The following is a 19,727-nucleotide window of genomic DNA, read 5'->3' as shown; positions in this document are numbered from 1 at the left end:
GATTGATGGGTGGGTGGACATGATATAGCAACAAAAGGGCAATTTTTTAATTAGGCTGCATTTTCATTTTCATGTGATTTCTAATTGTACAAACAATCTGCTGTTCATGCATAACATATGCTGTCAGGCTATTTTGATCTAATATATAAACAAACTATCATATTGAAAACAAGCACATTTTTCATTATACTGTTTGTTGAGCTGCTCTGCACTGCTTTGCTTTTTTTTAAATTTTTTTTTAAATTGTTAATTAGTGCAGCGATGCTCCCTTTCATGTGTTCCCATCAAACCCGATCTCGTAATTGTTTTGATAGGCATTTGAAAATAAGGATTTATTTTATTATTTAACTTTTCATGTCTCATCTTAACCTACAGAGCAGTGACACGTCCACGGGAACAAGTGCATAATTATACATTTAAGTGCTCTACTTAATGTGCTCATTTTCAAGCTGTCAAGGTCATTCACTGGAGTGCCATTAGCGAAGAGAACGGTCCTCTTTACCTGGAAACATGGCAGCCACTTAATGCCCAATGCTCAAGAGGAGCACGTTACAGTGCAGCCACAGACAGCCAGGCAGATCCAGAAACCCCTGTTCACTATTACAGGGGATGTAAGACCTATATATTCCTGTCCCAGATGTGTTTATGATATATGGTCCCTTCACCTAACGGCCCACATGTTATCTGGTGATCAAGGCGAAGGGGTAATGACTCCTGTGTGTCTAAGGAGTGGGTTAAAGTCGTAGGGAGTGGAGAGCAGGGGGAGCTGACACTATGAACCCCTGATGGCCTTTCTGCTGGGTCGTCATGGCAACATCTAGCACAGCCGTTAATGAGGCACAAGTGAACTGTTAACTGAATACTGATTTTAGGTTTGACAGCAGCCCTGATTCGTATCTGTCAGGAGGTGTTGATGAAATATGCAGCGTGAGTTTTGCTTTAAAACTACACATGGAATTGACTCAGTCTTCATTGCGAAACAATATGAGCTACTGATGTATCTCAGGATTTTAGAGTAATTATCTGGGTCAGGGCTCTGTAAGTCATAAAAACGAGTTACATTAAATGTGCAGGATAAAAATGTTTAGCTACTATTCAAAAAGAGGACCTACTGAATGTGAAATAATCCTTACACCATATTCTCTACTTAGAAATACCAAGTAAAAAAGAAAGAAGGAGGCATGGATACGCCCTTTGTGTCTCGGCCATGAAACGGAGAGTAAGCAAAGCCCTGGCTGAGCATGTGCCCTTCACATGTTCCTATGTGTATGAATTATTTATGAAAGTGCTGGGCACAATGGGTGGTAGGAGGTGAGAGGAGCATCAGTGACTGGCACAGTAATGACGGTGCCTGGGCTCATCTCAGAGTGCAGCTCAGATTGGTGACCTGACTTAAGTGGCAAAGGTTAGTGATGCTGTTTGGCTATGTGAGACACCTTTTTTTATTCTTTTTTTGGTAATTGCTTCATTGAATCCAAATGAACCAGCAGCTTCTAAATTCCTCTCTCTATCTCCCAGTGTATCGTTGTGTAAATGATTAACGTATTAGCAGCATAGTAAGGGGACTAACTTGCTGCCCCAGACCCCTTGTTAAAGCAGAGAAAAGCATAGCTGTGAGGCATAATTCATTGCAGTAGCAGCTAATGAGTGGATGCTACAGTGGGAAGGTGACAGTAATAAGCACAGACTTTACGCCACCTTAACACAGGTATTTTTAACTCATTAGTTTTGGAAAAGGTTTAGCGTTCACTATGAGGAGCTGGTTGTTGGATGACTGTTGGCAAATCTATTCTGACAGGTCCTGTTTCTTCAAAATGAGCGTGTAAATGAATGGTTTTAAAAAAATCCTGGCCTGATGTTGAGCTCTCTATAACAGAAGCCAGTAGTCCTCTGATTTTTTGACTCAATTAACAAGATGATATTAAATAAATAAAATTCATCTTTGCACTTTTTAAAATGTCTTTGTATACCACTGCTTTTTGTTGCCGAGTTCACTCTGAGACGATGACTCGACTGGTGATTTTTGTTTTGCACATTTTTGTAGTTGAATTAACTGCAAGTTTTCAAATAATATTCAAATAATTTGTATAAAGTTTAGGAAAGATTTTTGATCCTACATGCTCCAGATTAATTTTTACTGGATGAACTGCAGATTTTACAAACCCTTCTGTGTAATGTTGTTGAGAATAAATTTAGTTTTTGGTGTTTTTCATCACACCAACGAGTAAACACACTGAGAAAATGGTTAAGCCTAAAGGGCATCCATTTTTAATCTACCTAATCTAGTAATATACTTGTTCACCACAAACTCAGGCATTAAATTTCTGCCACATACTCTCGACATACAGAAACTTTACTACTACTTTTTCCACTATAACTACTTTAGTTACTGTGGAAATTATTAAATCAATATTACTTATAACATTGCTGCACAATAGTAGCTCCTATAAAGATATATATACGTCTCATTCAACCTTTTTTAACTTTTTTTTTCTCTCAACCAAACTAATATTCCCGGCCTGCTATACCAAGATCTGTTTTGATGATGTTACGATATAAATCTAATTTCCTTCCTATGTATAATTAATGCCTATGCAGACAAGTTTCATACATATAGACCATCTGTTTTATGTGTAGGCAGATGAACTGTTAAGCTTCAGTGGCATTTATATCAGCTCTATATACATATACGAAAGTTACCGAAGGCAAATGAGCACTATTACGTTCTTTTCGCCTTCCGATTTTGTTCATCAGATTTCTCTCTTTTGAAAGCCAGGAGTCTCAAAACAAACACACACATCTACAAAACTACACAAGGTGAGTTAAAATTCACTTTTGCTCCAAATTTTTCTCCCCCCCCCCCCCCCTAATATCTGATTCTCCAAACCATAATTGCCTCTGAAAGGTTGATTTGTGGCTCTATCAGAGGGCGCAACTGTCCTTTTAATGTTGAGCGAGATTAGCAGTGGATCTTCAGGATTTATTACTCGAGGCATATGGATTAGCACTGTGATGAGGTTTAAAACCGAATCACTGGTGACCACATCGTTTTAAAGAAGTAAGATGAGCTTATATCAGCTCAAGCCATTATCAGAAGAAGAAAGAAGAGCTAATCAGCCTTTTTTTTTATAGTAATTACCCTTCATGAGGATTAGATCATGAAAAATTAGTATAGCAGTATTGGTGCTTTGATAGTAATAAAAACTGTTCTTAAAGAATCGACAGTTCGATATATAATGAAATATTATTTATGTGTCTTTATTTTTGTTCTGCCCTGGAGTTAATTCTAAAGATACAAGAGAAAACCTTATAGTGGTATTTTTGGGGTACTGGACATAATTAAATCACAGCTCCATCTGCTATAGTGCATGTCAATAGAAATCACACCTGAGTAATTTAGAAGGAAAATTAAATGAGATTGGCTCCTTAATGTGTGCAGTTAGAGGTATGTCTGTGTTCTCGCAGGCCCACTATCTCCCCCACAATGCATGGATAATGGGTTTAGCTGGCTTGATATGCTGCTATTACAGGTTTATCTTTGATGGAGGGTGCATTTTATGGCATTAAAGAGGCCCAGACAACAGAATGAATCCTCACCCAGACGTCTGTAGATAAGATTCTCAGCGTTTTAAGCCTGAAAAGGAGCATGACTTCAATATTTTTTGTCATTAATCATTAAAAGGAAGTCTGTGATCGCGGCCCCTCCCTTTCTTCCTTGAGGTTGGAGATGGATTTCTACAGATCTAAGATTCATTTTCCCTGGCAGCGTTGATCTGTTTACCATCTGAAAGTGTGTATTTTCTGAAAAGAGAAAGGTGTCCATACCAGCGATTTGAATAGTAATCGGTTTCATTGAGCAGACAAACAGGTTTCAGTAAGAAGAGACAAATTATTTGAAGAAAGCAACCCTGCTACTACAACTGCAGGCGAGCATGATTTCTATCATGGCTGCAGCTTAAAGTCAAAGTGTGACAAAGTGGATGAGAAAATGAAGTTGTCACTGAACCCAAGGGGTCCATTTTGTAGAGTTTGGCCGTACTAAATTGTTGCCACAAGGTCAGGCTAGGATGATAATATTTGCCCCATGTACTGTTTTTTTTTTTTTGTTTTGTTTTGTTTTTACAGGTGTAAAAAAACTAACTGTGCACCATGCTGGTAATAACAGTGGAGTGACTTTAGAAAATGGCCTGCCAATACTGAGTGCAAGTAGGTATTATTGCTGGGAATGACCTGTCAATAAGATGCCATCTCGTGACTCCTTTGAGTCCACATGTCTGGAGTATTTCGGCCACATCTTGGCGATAACTCAAGTCTAATTGACAGAGCCTGTGCTGCCTCCTGGGGCACGGGAGGGACAGAAAGAGCGAGAATAGAGATTAAGAAAGGAAGCAAACGAAGGTGAGGCGAGGGAATGATGTGTGTGCATGTCAGGGGAGGGGGTTGGGATGGATGAGGAGGCACGGAGGTGATGCACAAGGGATCGCTGGTCAACTAGCAGCAAGAACCGGAGCACTGTCACTTTTTCCGCTCGCCGTTTCCGCTTGCCCTGACAGCAATCCATTTGAGGGCCCCCTGGTGCTAACAGAGTGCTAAAACCCAATCAAACAGGCTCAAAGGAAAAAGGCGAGACGCTCAGGCCCAGCCAGCTTCCACTTGTGTGAGCAATTCACCTCTGACTGACCTGTTCAGGCATCTTAAATAAGCCATGCGCATCATGAACAGCACAAAAGTCACACCAGGGGACCTGAAGATAGCTGTGTGTCTGTAAAAGCAGAGGATTGCTTTTTGAAATCAAAGAGGAATCCACGTTGGTCCTTATTGAGGTCATATGAGAGGAAAATGCTGTTATAAGAAACATGGAAAGAAGTCTTAACTTGTTGGACACATCTTAAATGCACCAGCTGAAACCAAAAATATCAAAAAGTAATACTGGATAAATATTCATTAACGCAAGATAACTAATTTAGGTAATAAGCAAATATGAATAACTATATCAGGCTATCACTATATCCTAATGAGATCAATTAAGAGCATAAGAAAATAACATAATAGGTTATGAAATATAGCAAATTAGGTCTCATAATGCTAAAAGCACTTAGCCAACAGAGCAGATCTTGCAACCATAAGAACGATCAATGTAAGCACATTGATCAAGTGTTGCATACTTGTGATGGGATTGGCAGTGTTGTGTAAGGCACTTAAGCAAATTAACAGAAAAATACTTTGAATTTATGGCTTTTTATAGCTTTTTATACAGAATGAATAATAGGAGTCTGGAAAACCACAGAAAAAAGGTCTGCAGAAAGTGAGACAAAGATTGATTTTATTATTTATGCTCAGTCTTCAGTGTTGCAGATAGAAAGAAGCTGCTAGCTGATGTAGGGCAAGAGATCAGAGCAAGACACATTTCTGTAAAATCTTCAGTCAACCATACACCAAATGCAGAAAAGATCCCCACCTCCTAACAGGATTACCATGTTTTACAAAAATCAATACTTAGCAGCAGCACGACTGCAGTTGACGCCACCTAAAAGAAGCTGCTGAAGCTCTGCAGAAGATCAGAGGAAGTTAGAAAGCATAATGAAATGGCATCTGTCGATGCTGTGTTGGGCAGCGTCCACCGGCACCCTAGTTTGCTTTGGTTTTCCTAACTCTCCTTGAAATGTGTGGCGAGAATGTAATTAGCTGGCACTGGGCAGGCACAGGCACACTCATCTGAGACTGGCATCACCGTTTTTTTTTTTTTTTTTTTCCTCTTCTTCTTCTTCCCCTGTGTGTTGTCGCACACAGTATTAACTCTGACAAAATGGTAATTAATATTTCCCCTCCATTGTTGAGCAGAAAAGGATGTGAGAGCGCCAAAGAAGGCCACTGCCAGACAGGCCATCTTGCCAGCTTTTTATTTTTGCTGGGAGAAAAGTGATTTTTAGTTAGCCAACAGAGTGGCGTCTAAAAAAAAGAAAAAAAATAGGTTATTAAAAAAACCCACTTCGACTAACAGGAACTTTGCTTCCACAAGCACTTTATGAAAGTATAAAAAGAGTTCAAATATGTTCTCAGTTTATTTTTATTTTCTGTTTCAGAATATGGGGGATGTGGGCCGGACCACCAAAGAACCAGTACAATCAGATGGTGTATGAGAATGGAGAACCATGCTGGCAAGGAGGTTCACGCAGTACTACAGTAAGTACTAACAAACACTCCCACAGTTACAACACCAGCTGTGATTGTAACATCAGGTAAAATGTTGGTAGTTTGATCCTCAGCCTCTCCAGTCTAAATGTACCAATTACTTAACCCCACTTTGACCCTGAGACCATCATTGTTGTCTTGACTTAATTTACTAAGATCCCTGATAAAAAGTGCAAAATCCAAATAGATTGAATGCGTTGTTTTTTAATGATTTTCAGGTGATCAAATAAGAATGTTGGTGCAATTGATAACAGGTGATAACAGCTGTATTTAAATGTGGATTTAGCATGCGTTGTAGTTTCGCTATGGAGAGTTTAGAAGCAGAAGAAGGTCATAAACGCAACACTAAATTCTATCTGATGGAGATAGAGATATTAGTGGACAAGGCAAATAAAAATATTGCTTAGCTCCAACAAAAAAAAATCTAAATGTCAACAGAATGATTTCAATATTTGCTAAACAGTAAATAGATTTGGCAAAACTACAAGAACACTAGATGAGGTTAGGAGGAGGTGACATGACATAAGATGGAGTTCCAAAACAAATTACTTACAAAAGAGACAAATTTATTACAAATAAGGCAGGTGGGGACCGGCACAGGAGATGCCTCCGAGGCGACAATTCCCACAGACTCACCAAAATTAGACAATATGGAAAAACATTCCCTGCTCTGATTAGTTTCAATTTTAGCTGCTACAGTCAGATGGTAATTTCAGAATTTGGTGTAAAGAACATTAAAACATAGATCCATCCTACCTCGTATCGCTGGTTTAGGAGGTGGTGTAATGGTGTGGGAGATATTTTCTTGGCACACTTTGGGCCTCTTAGTATCAACTCAGCATCATTTAAACACCACAGCCTACTGAGTGTTGTTACTGACAATGTCCATCCTTTTATAACCACAGTGTAGCATCTTCTGATGCCTACTTCCAGCAGGATAGTGCACCGTGTCACAAAGCTCAAGTCATTACAAATCAGCTCAAACTGGTTTTTTGAGCATGACCCTCCCAATGGCCTCCACAGTCACCAGATCCCAATCCAATAGGTCATCTTTAGGATGCGGTAGAAAAGGAGATTCATCATGGATGTGCAGCCAACATATCTGCAGCAACTGTGATGCTACCATGTCAATATAGAGCAGAACTCTGAGGAATGTTTCCCTCATCTCGTTGAATCTATGCCATGAAGAATGAAGGCAGTTCTGAAGGCAAAAAGGGGTCCAAACCAGTACTAGCAGGTGCACATTTTACAGTGGCAAGTGAGTGCAGTTTCCATGGAGTCCATGAGTAAATTATGCTAACTTGATCCAGTATGTGCATTTGCTGCACAACTACTTCTGCTTTTGTGACAACATTGGTCCTCTAATCTAATCCAACTTTATTTATAGAGCACTTTAAAACAACATAGTTGACCAAAGTGCTGTGCACAGCCTTGGCTTTAAAAACAATGTTAAATCGACTCTCTATGTGATATCTACCATCGGAGCTAATATGTATACATCGGAACACAGTCAGCGTATAGTTGGCTAATTACAGTCTATCCAGTCTAAAAGACTTCTTTAGAGTTTTACCCAAAAATTTGATTATTTTACTGTAATCTACATTTTCTGAAATTACATAAGGTAAGTAAATACTTTTTGTGTTGTACCCATCACAAGTCAATGTGTTAAATAAACTGCACGAAACCCACAGTCCTACACTTAATTAAAAATGTCAGATAGCCCAAATTACAAACTAAATCTGTCTATTGCCGAAGCAGAGGACCTTTTTCTTCAGGAAGAAACCTCCTGCAGGATCAAGCTCAGGAAGGAACCAAACCCATCTGCCTCGACCAGCTGACAAAACAGAGACACAAACAAACAAACAGAAAAACACAGGCCAGAGATACCTGCTACCTGACAGACCGGGGAGGGGGTCCCTGTCTACAGACAATGGCACAGCTACAGATTTCTTTTCTTTTCTTTTTTGTGTTAAAAACATTATTCTTCCCACAATTCCTGCAGTATTATTTACACATTTTGAAACCCTTCCCCTCCAAAAGAGCCCAGTTTGCAGATTGATCAGCTGATTGGTAGAAAATGGCCAAGTGTGTGGCTGTTTGCCAGAAAATCTACAAGGCAGCCATTATGCAAATAACAATAAACAAATAAGAGAAGGTAACTATAAGAAATGGTTCAAACAGCATCCTCTGTGATAGAGGGAAACTACCTAAGATGTGGCCTCAAGTTATACTAAAGGAAATCACCAAAATCACAATATGTCTTCATTAAGAGAAAATATAAATACTGGTCAACTGCTGAATTTGCCTTAATTGGGAACACATGAAATTAAGCTATGTATCTGTAAGGAACAATTCTGCTACTGTGGGGGGAAAAAATCCACTTATGAATTTAGTAAAATAATAAGTCCTCAATGCATTTGCGATAACTGCACAAATGGGAGATGGACTGTGGAAAAAAACAGAAGCAAACAGACAAATGAGGCTGCTTTCTCCACTTTAATCACAACAATTTAGAGCCTTTTCTGTTATCTGAACAACTCATCTTCTATATGTGGATTTCAACAATCAGTCAATCAGTTCTCATCTACCATTCGGCTGGCAAAAAAAAAAACTTAAGAACAAGAAGAGGTTTGCCCCAAACAAAGCATTTTGTTTCCCCTTTCTCGTCAGTCCACACCGATTTCTGTGGTTAATGTTGCACCGTTTGGATTCCTGTGCTGATTTCTTTTCCTCTCCTATTATACGTTTTCCCAGTATCCCCTCCTCACTCTTTCAGTCACTTTCATGAGATTCATTTACATTTTTTGTGGGAATTTGCTCAATTAAAAATGTAGCACATTTAAACATCTCATTTTCTTTGCCTGGCCTCTTCAAATAGGAGTCCAATAAACGTCATTTGTAAATGTATGTACTCTTACAATCCAGGGACCCCTTTGAAATGACTAAATTAAATCCCTTTGATACAACCCTCTCCCCTCTATCCACCAACCGTGTGCAGGGAGCATAAATGAAGTCTCGTCAGAAGTCGACACTTATTATATTTGAACTGCTGAAACTCAGCTTTGGGTAGTTCTCTCTCTAACTGCAGTGAAGCACACCTCTCTTTATACTTGAGTAGGGACCAGTGATTTATTGTTTCACTGGTGGTAATCCAGATTCAGGCAGTGTGCAGTTAATCTTGTGAGTCTGTGGGGAAGGGGTGAACTCAGCTGTTTAATTTTTTAATTAAATAAATTTACAGGTTTTTTTTTTTTTTCTTCCCAAATTAATTAAATTCTGTGTTACATCCAAGCAGCGACTACAGCTACCACTTCTGCGGCTGCAGGGTCTAATCCAGCTGCTGTTGTCATCGCTCAGAGGTTAAGCTTCACTCTTCATAGGTGCAGGCATGTTTTCATGTAGTCAAGTAATCAAACAGGCTTTGATTGAACACTCACGTTCAGTTTTATCTTTAAATGGAGCTGCCAAATTGCAGATATATTTACTGGCAGTGTGATGTTTTTTTTTTTTTTTTTTTTTTTACCCCGTGGCATTTATCTGCCATGAATAATCCCAGAATGTATCTTTGGTGAGTACAATGTTTTTTATAATTTGTGTTTGACTGTTTGTCTAACCACTCTATGATGGTACACCTGTTGGTTTATGTTTCTCAGGTTAAGATGCATTGAGTTGTGTATCAGCAGCCATGACCACCACAGTGAGCGGACTCAGTTTCTCTCTTATACCAAACATTTATTTAATGGCATGGTTGGGGTCCACATGCAGCATCTTGCATATTAATGCATATTTGTCCTGAGAGATCACCTTTATCCTTTATGAAGTCGCCATCAAAACATCAAATGAGGAAATATCAATGGTAAAAACTTCCCCCAGACATGTTTTAGTCCATGTTTGGACTTGAAAACAAGACTAACACAGGTTCCATTCTGCTTAGAGGAGTTTGTACATTTATGCATGTTCTACAGCTAACTAGCATGTACATGTAAAGAAGTTAAATGCAGCCCTCTGCATATATAAAAATATTTGTTTATGCATTGCAAGTCAGATTGTTATTGCAAAATTCAACAATGGTACGGTGCAGCCCTAATCAAGACACCATGTTTCCAGTTCAGAACATAAGCTTTCTCTTGCAAAGTTTAAGTACAGTAAGGTTTATTTATTTAAAATTTGACTAAACAAATTCATAATCCACAGAAAGCATCACACTGCTGGTTGACAGGTTTCAAATGTGGACAGAAAAAAGGAATAAAATACTTACAAAGATGGCATACAAACAAAAAAAGCATTCAACCCTCTTCAACTTTCCCTAAATGTCTCCCTCCAAGGTATCATTAAAGTACCTCTAATAGTATATATAAAAAAATAAAAATAATAAATTATACCTCTCCACAGAAATAGCATCACTCAGCCTCACCAAGCAGAACACTTAATATCACAGTGCAGCAACATATGAGGTGACATAACCAAAGAGTCTATTTTAATCCAAGAATGGGACAAAAACCAAATCACCAGCCTGAAACTTCAGCACAATAATACCTGTCTAGTTCCTATCTCTGTGCCTCTCCAGGTGCTTTTGTTCACCACAGGAATTGTCTGTCCGGGGTGCAGTATGATGTGAGGGGTTGCCATGGAAACCACCTACAAGTCGAATAAGTTGTTTTTCCTCTCTAGACTCTTGTAGCGTGTGCCAGTGTCACCTATTAAAGTCATGACAGCGGTAATCACATCCTCCTCTTGTACGTTTCGTATGTGGGATGACAACAGCGACGTGCCATTATTCCACCGTGTCCCATAAGCACAGCGACAGTTTGGTCCACGTGCAGTCTGGTTGCAGGCGTGGAAATCTCTTCGTGCATGTGTGTGAGGAGTTGGCTGAATGGGTTTAAGTCGTAGCAAGTGTGTATATAATTTCTTGTGTATAATTTCCTCATTTGTTTCCACTTAACAGAAGTTTAAAAATAAAAAAAAGGTTTGTGAAATCACTTAAATGAGCATCTTCAGTCATCTCCCTTTGTGAGAATAAAACTGCCACCTGACTCGGGTTAACAATGGCTCTTTTCTCCCTCCACACCACCTCAACTTTTCCTTCTTTGTGCTTTTCTAGGTCACTCTGACATGCGGAACGGAGACAGCCTTGCGATCAGTGAAGGAGCCCAGCAAATGCCAGTACATCATGGACTTCCAGACTCCTGTGGCCTGTCAGCCAGTGCTAAAGCAGAGGGGTGTACACAGTGAACTGTGACCCCCGTTCCCATATTGGCTTAGCCTAGAATAACTTGGACCCCTGCCCCTCCTGGCTTGGTCGTGATGACAGGCAGGGGTCCTGAGGGTCCCCTCTGACATCTGTGTTGTCAGAACGTATATACTTCCAAGCAAGTTTTGCTAAGGTCAGAATGTGTTTTTCAGTAACACTGTTCTGCTTTATTTTCCGTTTAATGTTACAGAGCTGCTTTATTTTTTTCCTGTGGTGCATTAAGTGTTTATTACCTAAAGAGCACAAATATTCTTAAATCTGATGTGCAATTCTTCTAAGGTTTTCTTAGAAGGTCTAGCAATATTACTATGTAAATAAAAGAATAAATAAAGTAAAACTAGATCAGTTGTAGGATCTTACACTGCTGCTTCTAATGTAATTGATGTTTTAAATAACTGCTTATTTATATGCACCAAGAAAAGAAGCATGCCCTTTTATTAGATTGCATTGGTCATCTTATTGTAGCCTTAATTAAATCTTAAAGGTTAGATGTGGTAATATGCTTTTTTTTCTATTATTGGGAAAAAGTTACACAAAAAAAACCAAAACAAAACCAGCAGGGATGTGATCTTTCTCATTAAATATTGGCCCAAACCATGAACATCATCATAGCGTCGTACTTTATTCAGGCTCCCTCCCTTGTGGGCTTTTTACCTTTCTTTTTTTTGGTCATAACTATCTTGGAGGACAGAAATTATATGCAAGGTAATGAATGCGAGAACTTAAGGAAAGTCTGGGTGTTTAATGGGCAGTGGCCACAGTTCTCACACAAAACAGTAAGGCTGTTAGAGTTCCTTTGAAGTGGGAAATGAAGAAGCCTACTCTGTTACCTCCGACTACATTATGCTCTGGCTGGACTCTGCTCACCTCTTATACTCCTTAAATACAAAACTCAAGAAATAGTTTCATTTGAGACAAAGACATTCCCCTTCAACTGCAGCATGAGTCATTGACATCTTTACTTATTTCCCAGGAAATAGGAACTCTAAAGTAAGTTTTCCTGGAAAGATAAACTTTAAAATGATTTATTTTTCTTTGTGGACCTGAAACCAATGTTTAGGTTTAAGACAAGTCTTTTAAAACAAAATAAAATCTAATTTGATTTAACGTTGACTTCACTGAGGCACAAATGTAAGAGCAAAGCAATTTGTCACATCACATACTAGTATTACTTTTTATCTCCAAATAAGCTAAGGGGAATAATAAAGTATTTCTGAATCTGAATTAACAGATAAACAGTACCATCTAACATTTGGACACAACTAACCATTTAAATTTGAATGACTTTTCAACCACCCAACCAAGCACAAATGTTTAAAACAATTAGGAAGTAAATAAAATCCGGTCTCAACATGTAAACTGTAGACGAAATAATATTGCATCATAATAATAAGTCAGTTCAATTTTGAATATTGGCTTTATTTTAGCTCTGCAACAACCAAAAGCAACCATGTCTTCCTGATGGAGTAACATGTTAGTTGCTCAGCTGTCTCAGACATAATTTGTCCTTTGAATGTTAAACTATAAATATGTGACTTCCAACTGTACATTGATATCTTCAATAATAAAACAAAGGCTGATTGTCACCAGCAGAGTGCGGAAATTTTTAAGCTGTAACACATTGTTGGCTTTGATCTTCTCAATAGAAGGAATACAAAAGATAAATAGATTTGTTCTTTATGTTTTGCAGAAAATTTCCAATACACTTATGCAATGGCTTTCTGTAAATAGTGTAATAAATAAAATATAACTTTGGCTCATAAGTGGCTTCATTGCAGTTTATTCTTTATTGTAAACTTAATTCTACCGGTATGAAAACATTACTGCTTTAAACAAAATTCCCTTTGTGAGGCATTTTAGAGGTTTTAAAAAAATCCCAATTATAGGCCTAAAGCTGAGGTATGCATGTTACTAATTTGTACACCCCAGCCACATTATTGTATAATCCCTGAAGTCTTTCACAATATTTACAGACTTGAAGTTTTTATTCAGTGCAGAATGTAACAGCTATTGATTTGCTGAGATGCTAGCAGCCTCAGCAGCCTGCTTCTTATTGTGCATGCTGTCTGTGATGTTGTTATGTAACAGATTGTGGGGTTTCTGCAGCAGAGTCCTCTGCTCATTAAGGGGAAGCTAAATCAGCTGTCAGGTATCCAATAGGCTGCCTGATATATTCCTGTCCTGCTGGGGCAGCTGGGTGGCTGTTTGCCTGCTAGCAATGCAATAGCCTCAGGCCCTGTAGCTCAGGGACTGCTGCTTTTTATTTATCTGGCTTCAGCTCGCATCCACACACTCTGTTTGATGGTGAATCTAACTCTTTGCTTTCACCCTCAATTTTCAGAATGATGGTCAGTGTTATTTAAGGGACCAAGTCGGATGTCCAACATTTTTGCAAGAGCTCTGAAACAAACAATCAATTCTTCAATGGCTGCATCAGAATGAAATTGTCTAACTTTAGAGTTACAGAAATCTTTGCATACTAAATATTTTGGATTGCTTACACTCAATTGTCCTGTTGTTAAACACCCTTATTGATTAGCAAAACTGGCAAAACTAACCTTTTTTTTTTCTAAAGATATAATCTATTTATATCCTCAATAGCCTTGAGAAAACAAAACTATATTTTATTATCTTCCCAAACCAGCATTTCAGCTAAGCAATAACAAAGCTGATGTCAGCGTAAAAATACTCAAGCCTTCACAGCTTCCTCGCCCAGCCAACAGCTGGAAATACTGCCAATCACTTAGTGTCAGGAGCAGCGCCCCGTCTGCCACTGCAACAGTCAACACGACATCGCTGGTATCTGTAAAAAAGAAAAATACTGCCATATGGTAACCATGTGACTGTTTCAGAAAGAACTTTTGCTTGATGAAACCTGCCCCCACAAAAGGAAAGATTTGACAATCTGCAGGGTAATAAAACTCCTCACTTTACTGAATGATCATCATGTGTTAAATTACTTGCGTGCTTCACCCCACACAGCGTGGGCGGAAACCACGTTGAAAGATTTAGTTTTAAATGGACAGTTATTAAAGAGAACACACACAAATAACACTGTGTGTTTCTGTACTGTATCTTTTTTTTTTTTAACTGACTGGCCGGCGATGTGTTGCTTAAGATCAGAAAAAGGAAAGAGGGAGTTGTGGGAAGGATTCAGTAGGGAAACCGAACACACATACACACACACACACACACACACGAGCAGATTCTTGCACACCTCCATTCAGCACATTTGCACATGAAGGGCCAGGGAAGGAAAGTCTCTCCAGTTGAGCGTAGGCGCATTTGTGTGTTGACTCCAAATTGCTAAAAGGGCCCAGAGGCTTTATATTGCATTAAATCTCCGACTCAGCTTTGGAGAAACTAGTTCAAGGTACCTGTTTTCCACAGTGGGAGACAGTCGGGCCTTCGCCTGACTGACTGGTCAAATGACGCCCACCACAACCCAGCGCTAGTTTCACTCTTTTGGAGATTGTTTTTCTTTTAAGCCTTCTCCTTTAAAGGGAGGCCAGTTATGTCCTCGGGGCTGAGAAAAAAGACCCGGCATTGTGGCAGTTTTATCCACCTCCCTCATGTCTACACTTACTCAAATTTATTCGTGATCAAAATCAGCCTGTAGCCTACTTATTTGGTCCTAGCACCATTTAAAGGTGGTTGCTTTATTAAGGAACTGTATGTACAGTTTTTAAATAACTCAAAGCGCTTGTGTCATCTCTACAAATAATTCAGTTTCTTTTCAGTAGATAATATGATCCGTATTATTTGATGTTTTACTTGTTGAACATTAAGATTATCTAAAATACAGAAAAATAATCTGCCACTAGGGGGCACTAACCTTATGTTCCTCAGAGTTTAGAAATAAAACAAAGAACTAAAAATTGTTCTAAAGCTCTAAATAAATAAAAGGACTCTATTTTCTGTCTGCAACAAATGATCGCTGTCAGAAGTCCTGCCTTATTTCAGCTGGTATGATTGGCTCTGCTCTTTTGTTATTTGTTAACGTGATTGGCTGTCCCTCCTGTGAGTCGCTCTGTTGAAAGAGCTATGCTAGCGAGTGGTTCATTTTTGTGTCTTCAATCAAAATGTCAGTAGCAATGAAAAGAAAGGTGGATATATGGAGTCATTTTAGAATGAGTTAACACAAAAGTTTGTCACAAAGAAATGATTTTCTGGGCTGATATTGAGCCATTAGTAATGGTGTTTCCTTGTCAATGTGGTATTTTGTTAGGTGACAAAATCAAAGCAGAGAGGCTATCCGCAGGCAATCGCAATCGATCTCTTTGACCGCTTGACCCCCAAAAATACTCTGTATAGAGTTAATACAAAAATCTAAAAGGAAGTGGCAGTACAAGGAAAATATCTTTACACCAAAGAACTGACTTAAAGAAGTTATTAGCTCTTATTAAATAACATCGGCCTCTGGTCACACCAGATCCTACAAGGCTGGAATTATAAAATCTACTTCCTTTTGCATAGAAAGATGTAGAAAGTGTTGCTTCATCCTTTCAAAGTTTTCGAGACGCTAAAGCTGACTTCTCCACAGATATTTTATTTTTCTTGTTGAATATTTTGGAAAAGCCAAAACAGTATGAATATACTGCCACATTAATGATAAATACTAATCCCAGTGTTAGGAGTTAGGAGGATATCATCAGTCACACCTGGCTTTACTCATCATGTGCCGACACAGCCTAGAAGTGAGAGAATCAGAGATGCAGATGAACAAAAACTAATATTGACAGGAGGATGAGGGAGAAAGAGAGAGTTACTCAGACAAATAAACAGCAACAAAGGAGACAGCAGCAGGATGACGTGCTTGAGGGAAAACTGACTAAGTAGAAAAACAGTAATGGGAGGAGCAGGGAAAGAGAGAGGAATGTAAAACCGGGGAGAGGAAGGAGGGGTTAGAAGCAGCGCTGGCAGTACACTGGAGGGTGAATGTTTCTGTGTTTGTGCTGTCACATCGGAGAGCGAGGCTCAACACTTCCCCTGTGGAGTGGATGAGTGTAAGCGTGTCGCGGTTGGAGGCTGGAAGGCCGAGCTGTGATAGCATGTGGTTACCAGGAGCCTCCCGCAGTTGGCTTCTAACAGCAGGGGGAGGCTGGTTGAGAGGACGATTAAGGCCATGGAAGGCAGGGAATACGCTGGGATCATTGCTATATATTTCAATGGAATAAACATAACAGTAAGGCACATTTCCTAATGCAAAAATGAGTCGTCAGTTTATTGCTGGTGCCCTGCAAAATCACAGCTCCAAAGACATGATAATAAAGCTCCAGAGAGGCTGGATCATCTGAGCTCAAAGTAAAGATGCATTGAACAAAAAACGGAAGAGAGATGATGTAATTTATCAAACAAGGACAGATGGTGTCGACAAAAAGGAACAAATACTGGTTATGAATTTAAATTAACCACCAGGGATATAATGGGGATCAACTGTTTTTGGCGCTGTGGCGCTTTGCATAAAACCTAATAATGTCTTACCTTTGTTGCAACATTTGTGAAGGGGATTTAGTTTGTTCAAAGAGTTATCAGAGAGGAGACACTGAGCTGTCATCCTGCACACAGGTCGTTGCTCCTGCTCCACTTTGCTTTAGCTATGAGTAGCAATCATTAGGGGCCAGAAAAATGTATTCAAAATGCAATAGAATATTCAATCATCAAACAATAATCCACTATAACAATTTTTACATATCACACAGTAATAAATGATAAAATTATGTTTTTTTACATTTTGATAAAGGGCCAAGAAAAGATCTTAGATTTAAAAAAAAAAAATAGACTTCTCCCCATTTTTTTCTTGGGTTGGGCCTTAAAGGGTTGACATGAATGTTACTTAGGTGCTTGCTTCGTCTCTTTTGTACATACACGGTGCGCAGTAACTGTTGCAGATGACAGTTAGGATGAGATCTGGTCTTAGGCCACGTAAATTAAACCGAGGACAGACTGGGACTTGATCGACTGTGGCATTCCAGACGGTTCCCTTGCCCTTCTGTGGCTGCTTCTCCCTTCGCAAATTGTTGTTTTTTTCCCTCTTGTAGCCCCCATTAGGATGATAGATGAGAAGAGATGCAGAGGGGATGGTTAATCTTCCACGGAGAGAAAGACCAGAGAGAGGAGGGAGGCAGAGAGTGGCGTGCCCTGTACATAAATAAACAGGGTGTCTCAGTGTGTAGATAGATGAAAAATTATGGTGATCACCACTCAAAGATGGAGAACGGGAGGCTGAGAGACATTGGGATGGGGGCGAGCAGGCCTGAGTGAGGGGATGGGAAGTGATTAAAAAGAGAATGTGAATGAAAAGGAGAATCGTGAGTAGAAAAGTGGGGGTATAACGTGAAAGACTACAAGCGGCAGGAATCTGGTGGGTGAGGGGAGGGGATTCTGGAGGGCTATATTGAGCTCAGCTTCTCTGCTGGATCTGCTTAATGAGCACAGTTTTTTTTTTTTTTTTAAAGTAATTATTGGTTATCAACCTGATAATAGTCATTGCTGCATTTTGTGTAGCAGATTCCACATATTTATTCAATTAAGGTGGTCATTAACAAAGCTGTTTCTTTGCATCACTGCTTTGTATTTTAAACTTATAGCATGTCTGAGATGGGCCATTATTTCTGTGTTGCACAACACAGGTTACCAAGGAGGGGGAGGAAAATATAAGTACTGCATTCTTCCCAGCTGTAGGGTAAACAATGAAGAGGCAATTTCAGGTTCAAATCAAACACTCCATTTTATTTAGGAAGGAAGAAAACAGACTGGAGATTATAGCTCTGCTAGCTTCCGCTGCAGATAATGCCCATGTGGTTATCGCCTTAAATTTCAAAAACAAAATGGAAAAAAAATGGTCAGATTTGAGCGTTAGCATGCTGCGAGCAGGGTTGCACAAGAAAAAGGGGACAGAGAGGAAAAGTAAGGGGGGAGCCTAGTGTTTGCGGCAGCCTCCGCTGTGCAGAGAAGTCATCCATTTTAAAGGCTGCGGCAGAGTACCTGCTAGCTTCTCATTAGCAGGTGAGACGCACTGGTAGGATCTGGGGATGCGGACGGATGGTTGGCCAGACAGACAGATGGCTCTCTGCTCCATTACTCAGGGACACAGCCCTGGATACTTCCCACTCCATATAAGGGGGAGAAAAAAAGAGCACTTTAGTCTTTTTTTAGTGAATAAAAGAGGCAGAGAAGTGTGCAGATGCATTGGGATATGCTACAAATATACAAAGAAATGTGAACACACTGACGCTACAGCCTCAGGATTTATGGCCTTAACAATGCCCTGAGTTTCTGTTAATGAAAGTGGTCTCTTTAAATAATAAAGCTGGCTTTTTCTCTCTCCCTCTTTTGGAAGTATTGGATTTGAATTTCAGATGAGTGCTGCAAGGGGAAAAGAGACACGATTGCTGCTCAGCTGAAAAAGCAAAGAAGTCAGCGGTTGCTGTTCCAGACTGTGTTGATTCAGTCATCAATTACAGCAGCAGCAGTCGTGATAAATAAAAGTCAACAACTGACGAACTGCAAAGCTCCAGCACTGGCGCTCATCCAGCACCTGCTGCAACTTATTGAGTTATAGGCCTACAGTATCTGCCTGCCTGTACATACACATCATTGATCTCTATAAGTTCTTCTTCAAAGTCTACGTGTTTGATCAAGGCTGGTGGAAGGTGGATGGCATTTTTCGAAAGCGAGAGGACCAGCGATACACCTGAGGAAGAATGATGGGAGGGGGGTCTTCTTTTGCCGCGACAGATCTGGATCAAAAGTACCTGTAGCAGAATCAAAGTCAGCAGCATCAATATTTCATCATAGGAGAACCTGGCAGTCGTCACACTACCCCCCCCCCCCCCCCCCCCCCCCCCTCCTCCCCTTCTGCAACCTTCCCTTTCCAATTTTCTCCATTTCTGTCCTTTATTCTTCTTGGCTACTTTTTCCTGGGTTACAGTCACCACAAGAACAATGATACGCTGCTTTCTGGTCACTGACTCCAGTTCTATTTTTTCAGTTATTTCTCTTTTTTTCCTCCCTATTCTTATTGATTTTGAGCATCAGCAGCTCATTTTTAGTGAACTGCAAAATTAATTTCAGTCTCAAATGGACTCCAGCGACTCTCACAAGATCAGTGGCAAAGCATGTTGGACATATTAGCATTCTGATGTTTACCTGAGCTGTAGGAAAAGAAAATAACATGTTTTATCATCAGCCATATATATATATATATATATATATATATAAATGAGTTTAAGAAAAGATGATATTAAACTCATTATTAAACAAATGCTGATGGAAAATC

The 19,727-nt window shown here is 39.5% G+C and overlaps 1 protein-coding gene across 2 annotated transcripts in view; it reads left to right on the top strand.

Moving 5' to 3' along the window:
* LOC121640365 (glucosidase 2 subunit beta-like) overlaps positions 1 to 14,245 on the top strand; it is a 144,204-nt gene extending 129,959 nt beyond the window's left edge. For both annotated transcript variants that reach the window (XM_041986079.1, XM_041986080.1), the window contains 2 exons: positions 6,084 to 6,183; positions 11,297 to 14,245. In XM_041986079.1, coding sequence (XP_041842013.1) covers positions 6,084 to 6,183; positions 11,297 to 11,434 — 238 coding nt within the window. In that variant the 3' untranslated portion in view covers positions 11,435 to 14,245. The remainder of the gene's footprint in view (positions 1 to 6,083; positions 6,184 to 11,296) is intronic.
* The last annotated feature ends 5,482 nt before the right edge of the window (positions 14,246 to 19,727 follow it).

The sequence above is a fragment of the Melanotaenia boesemani genome, chromosome 5 (assembly GCF_017639745.1).
Source record: "Melanotaenia boesemani isolate fMelBoe1 chromosome 5, fMelBoe1.pri, whole genome shotgun sequence".
NCBI lineage: Eukaryota > Metazoa > Chordata > Actinopteri > Atheriniformes > Melanotaeniidae > Melanotaenia > Melanotaenia boesemani.
The sequence above is the reverse complement of the archived record's forward strand: the minus strand, read 5'-3'. Positions and strand labels throughout refer to the sequence as shown.